This window comes from Schistocerca piceifrons, chromosome 5 (assembly GCF_021461385.2).
Source record: "Schistocerca piceifrons isolate TAMUIC-IGC-003096 chromosome 5, iqSchPice1.1, whole genome shotgun sequence".
NCBI lineage: Eukaryota > Metazoa > Arthropoda > Insecta > Orthoptera > Acrididae > Schistocerca > Schistocerca piceifrons.
This window is the reverse complement of record NC_060142.1, coordinates 508070218-508089491: the sequence shown is the minus strand read 5'-3', so window position 1 is coordinate 508089491 and position 19274 is coordinate 508070218. Positions and strand designations below refer to the sequence as shown.

At 37.8% G+C, this 19274-nt stretch overlaps 1 protein-coding gene across 1 annotated transcript in view; it reads left to right on the top strand.

Annotated features, from left to right (window-relative positions):
* Positions 1–19274, top strand: part of LOC124798500 (solute carrier family 12 member 6) — a 427524-nt gene that overhangs the window by 401262 nt on the left and 6988 nt on the right. Inside the window, exon 21 of the mRNA XM_047261938.1 lies at positions 6527–6666. Within this exon, the coding sequence (XP_047117894.1) occupies positions 6527–6666 (140 nt within the window). The remainder of the gene's footprint in view (positions 1–6526; positions 6667–19274) is intronic.

Below are 19274 nucleotides of genomic sequence, written 5' to 3'. Positions count from 1 at the left end.
TGTCCTCTCCCATCCAGCCTGTTCCATGTTCCCATTTCAGCACCACATGGTCTTTTTATTTTTCTCCTTTTCCGCTACCCCCCCCCCCCCCCCCCCCCCCCCCCCCCCCCCCCCACTGCCCACCATCTAAGCTGCAGCACTTCACTGTCTGCCATCCCCCCATACTATCCGTCCCCCTCCCTGCCCCAGTCTCCTCCTTACCTCCACCTAGTTGCCACTCCTATCTTGCAGTGGTGCTGCTGCTCGCATTGTGATTTCAGGTGCTTCAGACTGCAGTCATGTGTGTGAGTTGTGTATGTGTGTGTGTGTGTGTCTGTCTGTTGTTTACAAAGGCCTTAATTGCTGAAAGCTTTAATTGTGAGTGTATTTTTGTTGTGCCTATCTGCAACTCTGTATCTCAATTGCTGAAATATTGTATGTAAAAATGAGATCATTAACATGTCTGGATAGCTGAAAACTTGTTTTATATCAGTGGTGCTGATGAAATCAAAGCTGGAGAGAACGTTAGAGTAAATGAAAACAGGAAAATAATGGAAGATGGCTCAAAACCTGAAGAAACATAGAATTAATGAGAGAAATGGAAGTTGAATAAGTGTAGGAGGAATAATTGTGCTGTCCCTGTGAAGGTATCACAAGAAAATTTTGTTTGGTTGGGTGGGTGTGCACACACAGGAATTAATATATGAAGCTATCTGGAAAATAAGTAACACAGAATGTTGCTGTTTCCTGCACCACTCATTCAGTGCCATCATCCTTACTGAAATCCTGACTGCTAAGGAGCTTCCTCATATGAAAGATAAGATGAAACTCATTTGGTCCCAAATCAGGGCTGTAGAAATGATGATGTAGTTGTCCCCTTACGTTTCATGTTTGGCCCAGTTTTGTTATTTTCTTGTTTTCCACTGTATGGAACATCTCAGCATTCATTAAATATTTTCAGCATTATGTCATTTATTACATTATGTCCATGGACTTCCCAGTTGGAAGAGAACACCTGTTGATTTCGCTGTTTTTTTTTTTATTTTTTTAAAGGAAATGAACTATTTTGAAAGTGCACAACTATTCCTTGCTAATTTTGTGGTGTTTTTGATGATAGCCCCTGTCTTATTAACCGATGCAGGATACATTAACAACCTAAAATGCCAAGCACAGTGGCATTATTTGAAAATAGTAGTTAACTTTCTCCTTGTGTTATAAGCCATAATGATTGTGGTATAGATGGTGATAGAGTTGTTACTCCTGATGGTGATTTGCATTTACATCTCTAAACAACAAGGTTATTTTCACTTCTTTACTCATCTCTTCTGGACACTACTAACACATCATTTACTATCTTTGGTATTGTAGCAGTACAATGGAGACAAGCTGTATAAATTGTACAATATGTTCAAATACATACATCAAAAAAAGTTTGGCATCACCTCAGTTCCAAGAGTTCTGGAACCTGTACAGAAAACTGGAATAGAGATCAACATAAACATCATTTTCACCCTTTTTATTGCTCATGAAAACCACACATCACATGTTTTACCATCATACAGCAAGACCTTCAGAGGTGGTGGCCCAGACTGCTGTACACACTGGTACCTCTAATACCCAGTAGCACGTCCTCTTGCATTGATGCATGCCCGTATTCGTTGTGGCATACTATCCACAAGTTCATCAAGGCACTGTTGATCCAGATTGTCCCACTCCTCAATGGCGATTCGGCATACATCCCTCAGAGTGACTGGTTGGTCACATCGCTCATAAACAGCCCTTTTCAATCTATCCCAGGCATGTTCGATAGGGTTCATGTCTGGAGAACATGCTAGCCCTGATAGTCAAGCCATGTTATCCTGAAGGAAGTCATTCACAAGATGTGCATGATGGGGGCACGAATTGTCATCCATGAATACAAATGCCTCACCAATATGCTGCCAATATGGTTGCATCAGTTGGAGGATGGCATTCATGTATCGTACAGTCATTATGGCACCTTCCATGACCACCAGCGGCATACGTTGGCCCCACATAATGCCACCCCAAAACATCAGGGAACCTTCACCTTGCTGCATTCACTGGACAGTGTGTCTAAGGCGTTCAGCCTGATCAGGTTGCCTCCAAACACGTCTCCGACAATTGTCTGGTTGAAGGCATATGCGCCATTCATCTGTGAAGAGAATGTGATGCCAATCCTGAGAAGTCCATTTGGCATATTGTTGGGCCCATCTATCCACAGTGCATGGTGTCGTTGTTGCAAAGATGGACTTCACCCTGGACATCAAGAGTGAAGTTGCGCATCATACAGCCTGTTGCATACTGTTTGAGTCGTAACACATCCTGTGGCTGCACGAAAAGCATTATTCAACAGGGGGACATTGCTGTCAGGGTTCTTCCGAGCCATAATCTGTAGGTGGTGGTCATCCACTGCAGTAGTAGCCCTTGGGCGGCCTGAGCATGTCATTGACAATTCGTATCTCTCTGTATCTCCTTCATGTCCGAACAACATCACTTTGGTTCACTCCAAGACACCTGGACGCTTCCCTTGTTGAAAGCCCTTCCTGGCACGAAGTAACAATGCGGATGTGATTGAACCACAGTATTGACAATCTAGGCACTGTTGAACTACAGACAACATGAGCCGTGTACCTCCTTCCTGGTTGGAACAACTGGAACTAATTGGCTGTTGGACCCCCTCTGTCTAATAGGTGCTGCTCATGCATGGTTGTTTACATCTTTGGGTGGTTTGGTGACATCCCTGAACAGTCAAAGGGACTGTGTCTGTGATACAGTATCCACAGTCAACGTCTATCTTCAGGAATTCTGGGAATTGGGGTGATGCAAAACTTTTTTTTATGTGTGTATTAATAAAAGAAACACCTTTTGTGTTCTAAAAACTACAACTGGATTATTTAAAAGACATTTTGTCTATTATTAACAAATATACAGTTTGTGAAGTTTCTGTGTGAATGTACCTACCGACTAACTTGTTAAATTGTCTAGATACTAAATTCTCTTCAAGATGACAGTATGAACAGGATGAAAAGTGTATAAGAATAATGTAATGTAACATGGTAACTTTTGTAGTTCAACAATCTAGAGTAGTGCAATGTGATATCAATTCAACAACTTGAGTGAAAGATCTGAAGAGCACTTTGGTGTGATTCTCAGGAAGTCTACTTCAAACTGCATATAACAGTTGCTTGAATGACATTCTTTCTTCTTTTCTTTCATGTGAAACTTCAGCCACAGAGCAAAAGAGAGGGAAGGGGGGAGCCGGAGCTCTTGGCACATGGAAGGTTTGGAAGTGCTGGAACTCACTTGCACTCCCAGAACTGCTTTCCAACTCCAGCAGTATGATGAACTATACCAGAGCAACAAAGTATTAACAGGCAGTAATGGAACTGCCCTGGGCTTCAAATTTCTCATGATCATGCCCTATTTCAGAACTTTCACTTTTGCTGGTCTCATTAGTTTTGTAGTATGTCCATACAGAAAGCACTTTCGTTCTTTACTAGCAACAATTTTTGAAAGGAAAGAATTTGCCTCATGCACTGTTTCTTTGAAGTATCAGTAATGTTTATCCATTTCTTTCCTTGGTTGTCAAGTCACAGAAAAAAATGTAATGCTGACATTTTTCTTTTAAAAAACGTGTACATAATATTGTGGCCTATAGTTTCTTAGTTATGACCTCTTCCACTAACATTCAGTGATGTGATAGCAGCTAATGAGACAATTAGTGATTCCTTCTGTGTATCATGTAATGAACTGTGCAAACCTCACATCATCTTCATCCAACTCTGCCGTCTTCACATCTTTTATATCATTTGCACAGTTTCATCAGACTGTAAGTACCCATAGCTGTTTTTATTTAGGCTACAGTTTGTATTTGATCTTTGCCCTCTGTTCAATTTCATACACCTTTACTATCCGTTTGCATAATCTCTCACACCACTGAGAAAGAGAGCATATATCAAATGGTTTGCTGATCTTACTCATTTTGTACAGGATCATAGAAAATGCTGTTTTAGTATTACACACTTCCCAAGAATTTTCATGAAACTAATGTTCACAGTTCTATGAACCTTCCACCATGAACCATATGGTGGCTTGTAGAGTGTCTACATAGATGTAGATGTAGAATACTATACAAGAGTAGCAACCATGGAGTAGTGATGTTACCACATCCAGCTAAGGCAGCAAACTAGAAGTCCTCCATGTTGCATTCAAGCCCCATGTATTACCCCCTTCCAGTCTTCCACCAAATGCTTATATCGTTATAGTGATTAATTTTTCTTAAGAAAGGAACAGGTATAATATGCAATTGTGATGAAATTAACATTTAGTTATTGACTCATTTCTGCAAGTATTGCAAACACAGTGTACATTTTTAAATAAGGGTAGGCCTACAATGCCATATAAATGTTTGGCTGTTGGACTCATTCTTCTTGTAACGCGCTATCCTCTATCAAAATCCTTCAAAACTCTATTCATTGGTTATTCTTCTGTGGCTACATTTAAATACTCAGTAGAGTTATTTGCTGGTAAATAATCAAAATATGAAAAAAAAATCCTTCCCATTATGTTCAGTTCAGAAATCTACATCTGGGAAATGAAGATTGTATGGCAGCACTGCCAATGAGCCATTCTTGAATTTGCATAATCACGTTGTTTTCATTTCCACTTCCATCTGAGCAACAAGACTTCTGGCACTATTTGGAAGTGACTGCTTGTTGTTCCAAGTTCATTAAAGGTTTTTTGTGTTAAATCAGAAGAAGAAATATCCCACTTTATGCCTCAAAAAGATCTCAGTGATCTCATTTGTGATCTAAATTTGTTGAAGCAGCAAGCCGAGCTTTTAACTTTGTGTTTAAAAGTATGGAGTATTATTCATGATACAAAAGTAAGTGTTTATCATGCCATCATGCTACTTTTTCTGAATGTTTGTCCAAGAAAGATGACACGATTTTTTGTAAAGATGCAGAGTCTGTTATGGCTACTCTTGGCCAAGATTCGGTGTAAATGAGTGACACTTGATACGGATTCCAGTAGAATTAGTCTGAAACCAGTACTTTCCTAGTATTCCCATTTTCAAGCAGTTGCTTTGAAGGAGACAAATGGGAACTTTAAACTGTTACATATATTCATCTCGTGGGGTAATTGCAATTCTTCTTGGAATTCAGCATTGGTACACAAACTACTAAGCCGCTTTGCATATGAGTGGGACAGCAGGAACAGAAGAAACGCTATTGTGGGGAAAATGACGTGCTCAGAATGAAATACTGCTTGGATAGAAGAATTGTGGTGAGCATTTCTCTTGTTGACCCCAAAAATCTATATATACCTTCACTGCACATTACAGTGGCTTTCGTCAAAAACATTGTGAAAACCATAGACAAACTTCACATGGATTCATGTACTTTGAGAGAAGTTTTCAAGGATTAATGAAGCAAAAATAAAGGAATGAATATTTTTAGAATCACAAATTAGAAAATTAAGTCTGATGAAGATTTCTTTCATTTATTAAGTGATGTCGAAAAAAATAGCATTTCTGTCTGTGACAAGCGTCTGGAAGAATTTTTTTAGGGATCCTTGGGGCAGAGAAGTATCACAGTATTGTAGAAGAAGTACTGAGATCATACCACCTTCTGAAATACAACATGTCAATTAAACTATGTTTCTTAAATGATCATTTGGACTTCCTGGATAGCCTTGACATAATTAATGATCAACATGGAGAAAGGTTCCAATGGGACATTTCACAAATGGAAAAGTGTTACAAAAGCAAATGGAATTCTGCAGTTTTGTTCAACTATGCTGGTACTTACAAAACAAAGTTCCTAAACCATAGTATTGCAAGGAATTTTGAAGGAAATACTTAAAGGTATGACTCTTTACTTTTTGTTACTCCCATCTTACTGTTTTTTGATTCCTTTTTGTACTAAAATTTTTGAAGTTAGCTGTTTGAAGTCTTGTTGTGAGAGCTTGTCATTTTGTCAGATACATACTATACATGGGCTGTTGTTAAAAAAAAATATATTACATAGAAAGTGAGACCAATACATAAATTCTGAAATTAGGTCTGAATTTAGGGTCACATTATCTATCAGAAACAGTGTTTATTTACTGGTGTTATTATTATTGTTGTTGTTCGTTTCTGAGGATTCACAATTCATTCTAACAATACAAGTGTTTGGTGAAAGATTAAGGGGAAAAAATTAAGAGACTCGAACACAGTAGAGACAGACAGGTAGTATCTTGTGTCTCTTATGACGAAAACTTTGTTGTATCTTTCTTTCCTGTATCCTTGGTGTTTCCTCTTTTCTCTAATAAGGAAACTGCATGGAATTAGAGTTTGTAGATGGCAGATTCTGTTTCACATGTCTTAGCATACAGGTGGTCCAGGAGATAATGATGTTTTTTTTTTTTTTTTCATAGTGCCCATTTTTTTTCAGGTGACTACTTGAAATTGGGGTAAATTTATGACTGTTTGGCACATACTATATTTTTCCCATTTTTCATTCTTCCTCCTTTCTTTTTACAGTGATGAAGGCAATGTACGGAGGATGCATACAGCAGTTAAATTGAACGAAGTAATCGTCAACAGGTCTCATGATGCACAGCTCGTCATCCTTAATCTTCCAGGTCCACCAAGGGACACAAAAATAGAAAAAGAATCAAACTGTATCCTTTCTAAGTTTATAACTAATTTATTTGACCACCTCATAGTTTGTTTGTTTGTTTTCCAATCATTTGTCCCAAAATTATCATAATATTGTAGCTGTTTTGTGTATTCTATAGAGAAACAAGGAGGATGGTATATCATATGGACTGTATTTGTTGCAGAACTATATACTGGCAAAAATCATCCAAAATATACCCAGAGTTAACTCTGCCATATGTTTCCGAAAAATTTAATGAAAGAAAGACTGAATTAAATATCAAGTATCTTGTTAACTAATCAAAAATTTGAGCCTCAGTACAGCTGTTGCTATTAGGCACGTAGAAAATATTTGTGTAAACGGTATGGTAATATTATAACTGTGGACATGTGGATTACCACAGAGGACTTCACTTCAGTCACAGAAATACTCTGCATATTTTCTTGTCATTTGCATCACATGCAGGGCTGCAAATTGCATGATGCTTTTTGAATGTTGTTTCTTTTCTTTTAAGTGCTATACTCCCAGAAGAGCAGTGTCCTGATTCAGAAAGAGGTGTTGGTACTTTTCTTGGATGCTCAGCCTTTTGAGAACACAAACTGTGTTGTACTTAACAAGAGTTGTCTTTATTAGTGCTATTCTGTACAGCAGTTTCTTCAGAGAATGTATGAGTTCCACAATGGCATTTCCAACAATTGAAAACCAAATTATTTTCAACATTTCGTTGTTCATTTCCTGGTTAGAAGATAATATCACAAATGTTACTCTGTGTTATCTATTCCACACGTAGTGTTGTTGCAGTCAAGAAGTGCTGAAATTTTCATCTTCTTCTTTCAACCATTCTCTATTTTTTCCATTCCAACATTACATACTGACACATGCCAAACTCATACTGCTGCCAAACTGGTAACAAATCTGGTGATTTTTCATGGAGGTCTGCATCCCTTAGTGTACAGCACCAGGTGTCATTGAAGAGTGTCACATTGCCAAGAGGTGTAGGCACACAACGTGCCACTCGAGCCATTATGGTAGCAGATCTGCAGGACAACATTTTCAATTTATTGATGGCATCAAGGCAAATGAGAAGTCGGCCTGAAGTTTTATAACATTTATTTGAAAACAGTTACAAAAAGTGCTCAAAATTATGCCATCCTGCTTGAATACATGCAGTGTATTGACGCTGGAGGTACCATTGCAGTCTTTCAAACACTGCTGGCAAAGTGGAAATTGCATCGTAATCTACCATAATGCATGCTATCAGGAATGTGCAGGCCATACCACCAGTCCACTGTGCCCTATCCAGTTGTCACAAAAGATTTCATGCAAGTGGATTCACACTGCATGTGCAAAGTGCACAGGTTCACCATCATGTTGATACTACATTTCCTGTAACATGATGAGTAGAACATGTTCCAACAACTCTAACAGAGTTTCTCATAAAAAGATTAAGTTTATGTTTGTCAGGTGAACATGTAAGGACCAAGCAGATTATTGCCTACCATGCTGGCCCAAATTTGACTGGGAAGCAATCGTGGTGATCATGAACAAATGTGCTGTGTGGATTTTCTCAGGCCCTCATGTGTTGTTGATTGTGGCTGTGGAATGTACCCTCTGGTGTAAAGGATGTGTCATCTATGAAAAGTATATGGTTTGGGAAGTGTGATCAAATGTCACACCTTTGCAGAAACTGTTGGGCATAATCCAATTCAATGTGGAAAATCGTCTGGATTAAGTGGACCTCCAGAAGGCGGTAGAGGTGCAAATCATTTTCATGCCACAACTGTCAAATAGTGGAATGATGTACACCCATTTTCCATGCAACACACCAGGAGCTTGTTGAGTGTTATTTTCAGAAATGCTAATGCCTTCTCTTCAAGCTCTGGTGTATGCACTGTGTGTTGATGACCACGCCCATCAGGCCTGCACACCTGTAGCACAAAATAAATACACTGGGTTTTGAAGTAGACCTTGAATGCATATGTGCCATTACAAGAATGTGCCAGTGGAAAACATTTGTCAGTTGAATCTGTCTCTTGTAGGAACCTGTGGATGGCAGTAAATAGACAGTAAATATATGTGGATGTGGCACTCAACAATTCAAAAACTGCTGAATGTACAAACATTGGGCAGCCTGAGCACTTCCATCCCCCACCCAGTAAGCGCAGTGCATCCGAATAGCACACCATTTCTTGCCTGCTCCACATAGGAGCAAACACAGAATGTCCCCGTTTGATGACAGACTGATGCAGGATGAATCAGACTCCGCACTGTGCACAGGTACTGCCCTCGATGCAACATGTATCAAACAGGCATTTGCACAACCAAAAGCAACACATTCACATCCCAGTAAAAAGGAGAAAACCCACAGTGTTGTCCTGCCTGGAATATCTGCAATTATACTGACTTCAGTGTTTGCAAGTAAAGGTTGTAAAACTTCAATCCTATGTCCCTTTCACCTTGATGTCACAAATATATTGAAATTGTTTCCCTGAAGACCTGCTACCATAATGGCTCGAATGGTATGTTGTGTATCAACACAAGCCACTCAGAAGTATCCATGAAGCAGTTGATTTTGAACTTCATTTTACTTTACAGAATCAAACAGCACAGAAAGAATGGGAAAAAACTTAAGAGACAAGTCTATGGATGCAGGGTTATTAATTATTCTGTAAGATGGATAAAATCTCTCGTCTGAGGATCTAAACAGCCATGTGAAGCAAAGGAGGAAAAGCAAAGAGGCAAGAAGCTAAAAGGAGCTTCTGAGGAAGACTGCTCATAAAAAGTTAGGCGTATCAAAGGAACATAGATTGAAGACACGGACAAGAGTTAAGTTGTGGAGTGCACCTGAAGATATTTTTAAGTTGTTTCAGCAAATTAACTGATGGGGCAGCTATTGAGATTTTGTTGAATGATTAAATGATACATGTACAATATTGAAACAAGGCAGGTGGTTGTAAGAGTTGATGATGCTCACCACTGTTAAGTGTGTGTTCATTTTCAGAAATCTGAACAAAATGTTTTTGAAGATGCCTGTTTGTAACTTTGCAGATTTTAAATGAAATGGATTGAAGAACATTTCATTGAGAGAATTCAAAGGATATAGCTTGATGTGGATTTCTGCTTCATATAAAGATGAGCAACAGGACTAACTATTATCATTAAATAAAATTCAATCCATTAACATGGAGAATATAAAAATCACAAGCACAGAATTAAGTAGTTGTTCTGGGTAGAAAAGGAATCTATGCACCCTAAGGGAGTACACTGCTGACCATTAATATTACAACACCAAGCTGGAGCATGTAAGAAATGTCAAGTTGGTGTAAAATGTACAACATTCTTCAATATGCAAATGATTAGCATTTCAGTAGAGTCACACCAAATAGGTAAAAATAATGCCATGTGCAAGGAAAGACTATGAAGTGACTTCTCATTCAGAAGTCTCATTGCATAGCAGTGTGAGTGGATTGTGTTATGCTTAGTGTCCTACAAAACTTGCATTTACCATAAGTATGAATAATGATGAGAATTCTGAATCGAAACGTTAAAACATGAAGTTACCTAATAAGTGCTGTTTCATAAGAAATTGTATCTACATGAACTATTTCACCAGAGACAATCTGAAGTAAATTTGTTTTCTGCATATAAATATCTAAAATGAAACCAGTTTTCAGTTACTAGTACTGCACATCATCTGGTGAAGCGCAATTTGGAAAAATAATGTGCATAATAACATATGAGGTGCACAAACGCAATGACATATCAGTGTTCTCGATGCTTTGTTGCTATGCCAGTTGGGCAGTTGAATAGTCTGTATAAGGTAAATGCAACATAAGACTCATATGTGGTACTGAGCATCCAGCAACAAAGAAACACAAATGTTTTTCTACTACCTAAAGCTTTAAAAGTGAGTATAATGTGCACAGTTTAAAGTATCAGTTTTAGGTGGTGGGTGTTCCGAACTGTAGTTACATCAAATACTGGTAGAGGCTGTGCTTGAACTACCTCATCATTTATGAAACTGCCAACCTCAGTAAGAAATTGTGCGATAGCTATTACCAAATGCTTTGTGTTGGGCATTGATCGTTGTTTTAATTTATTATTTTGAAATGACTGAAGAGATAAATCCTTCTGTCATGGAGTTAGATTCTGACCCTCGGTCCCGATTTCAAGTCTCGGTCCGGCACACAGTTTTAATCTGCCAGGAAGTTTCATATCAGTGCACACTCCACCGCAGAGTGAAAATCTCATTCTGGAAACATCCCCCAGGCTGTGGCTAAGCCATGTCTCCGCAATATCCTTTCTTTCAGGAGTGCTAGTTCTGCGAGGTTCGCAGGAGAGCTGTGAAGTTTGGAAGGCAGGAGACGAGATACTGGCAGAAGTAAAGCTGTGAGGACGGGGCTTGAGTCGTGCTTGGGTAGCTCAGATGGTAGAGCACTTGCCCGTGAAAGGCAAACGTCCCGAGTTCGAGTCTCGGTCCAGCACACAGCTTTAATTTGCCAGGAAGTCTCATATCAGCGCACACTCCACTGCAGAGTGAAAATCTTATAATGGGCTCATTGCTCAGGAATAATGTACATTTTTTATGTATCTCCGTTGTTATACAGTTGGCAAGTATTTTTATATCGTAGCCCATTAGCATTCTACAGTTTGGAGTATGGAATCATGTAAGTATGTTAGAAAATTTAAAAAAGGAAATAGGTAGGATGAATTTATAATGGGGATTAGCGCAATTCAGTGGCAGGGAGAAAAGGAGTTCTGGTCAGGTTAGTAAAGGGTTATCAACACAAAAACAAATAAAGGTAATGTAAGAGTAGGCTCAATAATGACTAAGACAATAGGAAGTTGGTTAAGCTTCTCTGAACAGCGTAATGGACACATTATAGTAGCCAAGATAGACATGAATCCAACACACACTACAGTAGTAGAAGTTCATATGCCAGCTAGCCCCACAGAGGTTGAAAGACTGTCTAGTGACATAAAGTAAATTATTGAGATAATTAAGGTGGACAAAAATTTATTTGTGATGAGTCACTGGAATTCAGTAGTAGGAAACGGAAGAGAAGGAAAAATAGTATGAGAACATGGACTGGGCTAAAGGAATGAAAGCAGAAGCCATGTGGTTGGGTTTTGCACAGAGCATAATTTAATCATAGCTAACATTTGGTTTAAGAATCGTGAACGAAATTTGTAGACATGGAAAAGACTGTGATGGTGAACTGTTGTAGACTGATTATATAACAGCATGACAGAGATTTAGAAACTAGATTTTAAAGTGTAACACATTCCTAGGGCAGGTGTGAACTCTGACAATAGTGTGTTGTTTATGAAATTAAGGTTAAAAATAGAAGAAATTGCAAAAGGTAGGAAATTAAGGAGGTGAAGTTATGGAGAGTTTCAGAGAGAGCATTAGGCAACAATTGAATGAAACAGGAAAGGAATGCAATAGGAGTCGAACAGTTAGCTTTGAGAGAACAAATAGAAAAGAAGCAAGGCCTAGCAGAAATCCCTTTATAAAACAGGAGATACTGAATTTAATTGATGAAATGAGCAAATATAAAAAATGTATCAGGGGAAGGGGAAACAGAAATATAACAAATGACATTGACTGAAAGCGCAAAATGACTAAGCAATGATGACTAGAGAACAAAAGCAAGGCTGCAGCAGCAAGGATAACTAGGGAAAAGATAGATGTTGCCTATAGGAAAATTAAAGAGACCTTTAGAGAACAGAAAAGCACCTGTATGAGCATCAAGAGCTCAGATGGCAGTACTAAGCAAAGAATGTAAAGCTGAAAAGTAACATGAATGTATTGAGATATATGTTCTTCCAGGCTGTTGTTACCATTTTATGCACAATATTTTGATGATCAAACCAGCCGTCTTCTTCGGGTGCTGCAAGTTTTGCTGTTATTTGTACTTGCTGCCTGAATTTCAACTAATACTCAGTTGCACCAAAAAACCAGAGAGAATACATACGATTTCTATATAACGGAAACAAACCTGAGGACAATTTATAGAAAACGAGTATGAAGTACATGAAGATGAGATGGGATTTGTGATACAGTGACAAGAATTTTTGCAGAGTTCTGAAAGGCATAAGTTTAAAGAATGTCCTGGGAATAGATGATATTCTCCTTGCATTATTGAGCTCCTTTGAAGAACCAGCCAGGACAAAATTACTCCTTCTGGTGTTCAATACCCTCAGTATCCAGGAAGACTGTAATAATTCCATTTTCAAAGAAGGCAGGCGCTGACACATGAGAGTACTACTGAATTATCAGTTTAATAGATCATGGTTGCAAAATATTGACACAAATTATTTACAGAAGAATGGAGAAACTTGTAAAAGCCTACAAAGGGGAAGATCAGTCTTAAATTTCCAGAAAATGTAGGAACACATGAGGCAATATTGACCCTACAATATAGCCAGAAACATACATTGAAGAAAGCTAACCTGGAATTCATTTGTACATTTAGAAAAGGCTTTTGGTATTACTGACTGGATAACATTGTTTAAATATTTGAAGGTACCAAGGATAAAATACAGAGAATGAAAAAGTTATGTAAATTTGTGCCGTAACTAGGCCGTAGTTAAGAGTTGAAGGACGTGAAAGGGAAGTCATAGTCGGAAAAGGAGTGAGACGGGTTTGTTTCCTATCCCCAATATTATTCCGTCTATATTTTGAGCAAGTGAAGGAAACCGAGGAGAAATTTGCCACAGGAATTAAAGTTCAGGGTGATAAAGTGAAAACTTTGACGTTTGCTGGTTACTTTGTAACTGTGAGAGACAGCATAGCATTAGGAACAGCTGTTGAGGAGAATGGGATAATGTCTGAAACAAAGATTATAAGATGAACATCAACAAAAGTAAAACAGTGGTAATAGAATGTAGCCAAATGAAATCAGGCGATACTGAGGAAATGAGATTAGGAGATGATCACAAAAATTAGTCAATCAGTTTTTCTATTTGGACAGCAAAATAACTGATAATAGTGACAGAGAAGATATTAAATGTAGACATCAATAGCAAGAAGAGCATAACTGAAAGAAAAGGAATTTCTCAACATCAGATATAAATTTTAGTGTTAGCAAGTCTTTTCTGAAGGTTTTTGTTTGGAGTGTGTATCCTTTTGTGAAAGAGAAATGCGGATGATAAGCGATTCAGACATGAAGACAGTAGAAGCATTTGTAATGTGGTGCTATAGAAGAATGCTGAAGATTAGTGGGTTAGATCAAAGAAGAGGTACTGAATCAAGTTGAGGAGAAAATAAATTTATGGCACAACTTAAATAACTAAACAAAGGGATTGAGTGATACAACACATCCTGGGGCGTCAAGGAATTGTCAATTTGGCAATGAAAGGAAGTGTGGAGGTAAAAATTCAAGAGGAAGACCAAGGCTCAAATATTGTAAGCAGCTTCAAATGAAGGTTGGCTGCAATAGTTATACAGATGTGGAGAGGTTTGCTCAGGATGGACTAACAGGGAGAGCTGCATCAAAGCAGTCTTAAGACTGAAGACCACAACAACAACAACACCAGCAGCAGCAGCATATTGTTCTTAATTTTTTATTGTTATAGGTAATGTGTGTGTTCCATTTCAGGTTTTCCTGCATCCGTATTCCTTGTAGAGTCTAGAGATTTATGGTGGGCATTACTGGAAGTTTGTTTCATATGGTATGAGGATGCTATGTGATGGTTATCTCTGTGTTAACAACAAGATTGTTTTCTCTTGGTTGTGTTCAAATACGTCATACTGAATCATATTTTTGATCATATAAATGTAATGTGAATTCATGGTAATGCAGTGTGAAGTCTTAACCTGTCGAAGGACTGGTTGTCTGTTTTGTTATTGCCGACACTCTTGCTAGTTTTTTCTGATATCTACAGCATCACTCTACACATGGAAATCTTGACTCTAATTCTCATCATATATAAAGCTGTAAAAATATTATACCACTGCCTGGCCATCTGCCTAGTTTTTTTTTTTGTAGGTAATCTTTTCTGGCTGCAGTACTTTTCAGGAGTTGCTTAACTTCTTACTGAAATCCCTCTTACAGAGTGCTAGACTTCTGTGGCAAAGAGCCTTTGTGCCACACAAAATTTATGTCATCCCTTCATTATTAAGAACAGTTAACTGCTCATACTCATTGATTCATTCTCACGTCATGCTCTGTAAATTCTAACTTCAAGGGGAGCCTTCAGTGATATGGAATGAATCAAGTTATCCTTTTACTGGATAAAGGAATGACTGGATTTACACAGAGTTTTCATCCCTGGGTACAAATATTCTGATAAATTGCGGAAGGAATAGGTAATGAAGTATTCTTTTGTGTTTCAATATTTTGGAATTTTCAGTTTCCTGCCTCATGCCCAACTACAACCTGTTTCAGACTTTTTCACTAGAGCATAAAACTCTATTCTGGACCCTAGGGAAGGATGCATAGTTCACCATATTTTATGGACTATAAGACACACCTTAATTTTTAAGCAGTTTTCTTAAAAATAGAAAAAAAACCATTTTCACCATTTTTATTATTAGATTGCTGCCAGTGAGAGCGTTACTTATGCTGCACTTCTTGAAAGATTTAACACACTACCTACAGCTCACGTAGATTTGCATGTTTCCATGTCCAACTGTTATGGACGGATCACATAAATGTAAGTTTTTCATTCTGCGCAAATTTTCTGAGACTCGTTGCTCATGCCAGTGACTATTTTAATTCAACAAAAGCTTCGATCTGAAGTGGAGAGTTAAGTGCTGTGAATATGAACTTATTTTTATCTTTCGTTTTACTGCCAGTGATCAGTACCATGAAATAATCAGTACTGTAGCTGTTGCCTTGTGCAGTATGGCACAAAAACAGTTGAATGGAAAGCAAAATTCTTGCTGAACTGTTAGAAGACAATAGTTCTGATATTCCAAGGGATTCAGACAAAGTTACTGATAGTAGTAATGGAAGTGAAGAAGAAAACAACATGGCTATAATCAACCAAAAGTGAGATAATTGTGAATGATTTAGATGATGAAGTTTTGACAGTCAAAGTTGTCTGAAGAAGGGCAGTACCATTATTTTAGAAACATTTAGAGGAATTCCAGATGTACAAATACTTCCCAGTGAGATCAACAGCATTATAAGCACTGTGGAATTATTTCTAGGGGATGAGTTGTTCGATCTAATATCGACACAATCAAACTTGTTTTTCGAACAACACAAAAACCATTATAAAGAAACTCCCAAGTCTTCCAAATTTGTGTATATCACTGCTGTTGAACTGAAAAAATTTCTGGGCATAAGTACCTTGTTGCAGAAAATAAATAAAAAAAAAAAAAGATTATTTAAAGCACTATTGGTCGACAGATCCTCTAATAGAGATACCGATTTTTGGCAAGCTGATGAGCAGAAATCGATTTGAGCAGATATGGAAATGGTGGCATTTCAATGACAATTATTTACAGAACAGTCAGGAAAACAGAGTCTGCAAAACTGAACCTGTACTGAAGTACCTCATAGATAAATTTCAGGCCATATACCAACCTGAACAGGAGCTTTCTCTTGATGAAGCAGTGATACCATGGAGAGGGTGGCTCCATTTCTGGGCATATAATCCTAAAAATCTTATCACATTTGGTTTGCTTGTTCGTATGGTTTGTGAAAATGTAAGTGGATATATCTCCTATCTAGAAATATACACTGGCAAAGGAAAAAATCTTCAACACACTATTCTCTCTGTACTTTCACCTCACCTTGGCATGTGGTGCCGCATTTATCAAGCCAATTATTGCAACAGTACAACTATTGCCAAGAGTTTGTGGTACAGCACGAATCTATAGAGGTCTCCCACAGTGTTGATAAACAGAAGCCAAACCTCTAAAGAAAGGAGACACTGTATTTTGAAGACAAGGTGACATTTTGCTACTGGTATGGAAAGATAAACTGGAGGTGAGAATGGTAACAACAGTTCGTGGTTTTCTCCACAGTTGAAATGGGGAGGAGGGGTTACAGAAACTGAAATGAACTGTGATGTACAATACGTTTATGAAAGGCAAGGATAGAGCTGATTAGTATCTCTTGTATTTTGGGATAATGTGGAAAACCAATAAATGGACAATGAAAGTAGTTTTGTTTAGGTTGTGCTTTGTTTAATGCATACAAAGTGTATAGAAACCTAAATCCAGATATACAAACAAACAAAAAATGTAACTTTCCTACAAGAAGTTGCAAGAGCCAGGACAAGTGATCAACAAGGTGACACAGTGACTGTGGAGGAAACTGAAGGTATCCATCCTACAGGACAAGCACCTGCCAAGGATTTATCTGATCGATTGTCAGGGAACATTAAAGAACATACTATTTGGACTATTGTGGGAAGTGGAAATACCAGCTCAAACCTTGCAGAGTTTGCACAGCACATCATAAAAGAAGTGAAACAAGATACTATTGCCAGTTTTGTGAAGTATTGTTACATAAAGGTGTGTGTTTCCAAAGGCATCACACCATTCAAGAACATTAGAACATCATAGAAACATGTCTGCTAAGTTTCATTAGCATCAGACACCAATAAGTGCAGCTACATTCAAATAAGGAAGGCATGCACATTTTGCACATGTCTTACGAAAATCGCAAGGAACAGCAATAACCACGGTGCGGCATCAATGATCTTTCCAAAACACGTTATTTTTTACTGGGTTCATTTCTTAAAGTGCTGGGAGTTCTACACCTGTGTACAAAACCTTTACTATTCAAATGATTAATAAGTTTTGCGGTTCTGAGGGAAAGTATACTGTCACTTAACATGGAGAAATTGTATTTTCACCCCGAAAAAGGCTATTTTTAACAAGTAGATCCAGGAAAAATCTAGGAATTTATTTTCCTTGTCCACGTATACACACTGTAATGTCACACAAAATGACTATTTACTCCTATTATTTTGCACATACGAGAACAGTATTCAGTTTGTAAGTGAGTACAAAGTGAAAGCTTTAACAACAAACATTGAAAATGTAAATAACATTTCGCAGTAAGAAAAGCATGATAGAAATAGGACAGAACCAGGTGTACCATCGAAAGTGGTAATTTGTATGCTACTAACAAGCATCCAACAATAAGTAGTTGAAGTGCTGAAATTATATTGTAATCATTTGCATTCAGTTGAAGACAAGTGTTGAAAATGATATTATGAAGAGACTGGAATCTGCCCTTGATAATGGGCACTTTTGTTTGTAAATTAGAATCTGTTCCCCCCAAATTCTATAGTAAAAATGGTGCTTGCTACTACATAAATAGGTTGGTGGACAATTGACAAGTAAGCAAAAGCATTTTCATTTTATTCAATCACTGCTTGTAGCAGATGATGAACAGCATACAGCACTTAGGAGATTAGCATGTAAGAGGATATGTCATTTACAGCATGTGTACCAAAGCAAAGCTTTTTTTCCACATTTGGACAGTTACTATAAGCATGGCATGTTTCTAATTGAAACACTCATAAAAACCTATTGTAGTAATTGTCAGCATCCCACAGAAAATTATGTTTTGTCATACACACAAATTAATATAGAGGTGCAACACACTTCATGCCATCGAAATCCATCAATACACCGTGAACATTTGAAATCTCATCAGATACAAATTTGGTTAGACTGTGCATCTATCTGTTGCCTTTAACATTTCTGCCTACTGTGGCAGTTCATATTTAACTTGTTTACTTATTTATTATCCATATCCTACTTTCTTTCTGCTACCTGTTTCATCTTCTCTGTCTTGAGGTTTAGTCTACTGTCTTTAGATTTCAGTTGATTTTCATCCTTTAAGGTGGTGCCTATCTCAAGCTGGAGCTCTAAATGACTTTCTCTAGATAACAGAATTTGAATATACAATATTGGTGTTTCTGTCTCCGATGTACCTACTTCATCCCATCATAAGAGTCTAAATTAGTGGCAGTGAAGATACTTGACCTGTTCAGCAAAGCAATGTTGACAGTGTTCACTGTGAGTTGTGGTAACAATGGTATCCAGTGTTTCAGCAACTGGTTTAGAGTGGTCATTGAGGGAGTAGTGGCCAGAAACTGTGTCCATAACAATGCGTAAAAAAATTACACCAAATCCTGATGTCAGCACACTGATGAAATATGCAATAAATTCAGAAAAACAGTGTTCGTAATCACGAAAGATAGCGAAATAATAACTGTAAAAATAAATTTGTGCCACATATTTGTAGCTGAATTAATTGTACAAGGCAATGTGTGATGTACATAACCTGTGACCTTTGACCTGCAGGTAACTACTCAAAATTTTCAGTAAATGTAGCCAAACGAGTTGTCATTATTTCACATTCATTAGCTTCATCAGCTTGTATTGTCGCATCATATTGCATAGGTCAAACCTGTGATACTGAAAATAGTAACCAAACCCTGCAAGGTACATTGAATGTTTCAATTTCGGTTATCAATTTACATTATCTCTTTCCTTCTCTTTCATTTTAACCTAAAAAATCCTGCCATTAATTGTGACAAAATGATACATTGACAACCTGTGTGCTGTAGAGAAAATCTGTCATGACTGGTGCTGCCTCTGGTTTAGACATCAGTGCATCTTTTCTGTTTTAATAATTGGTGAGTATACACATA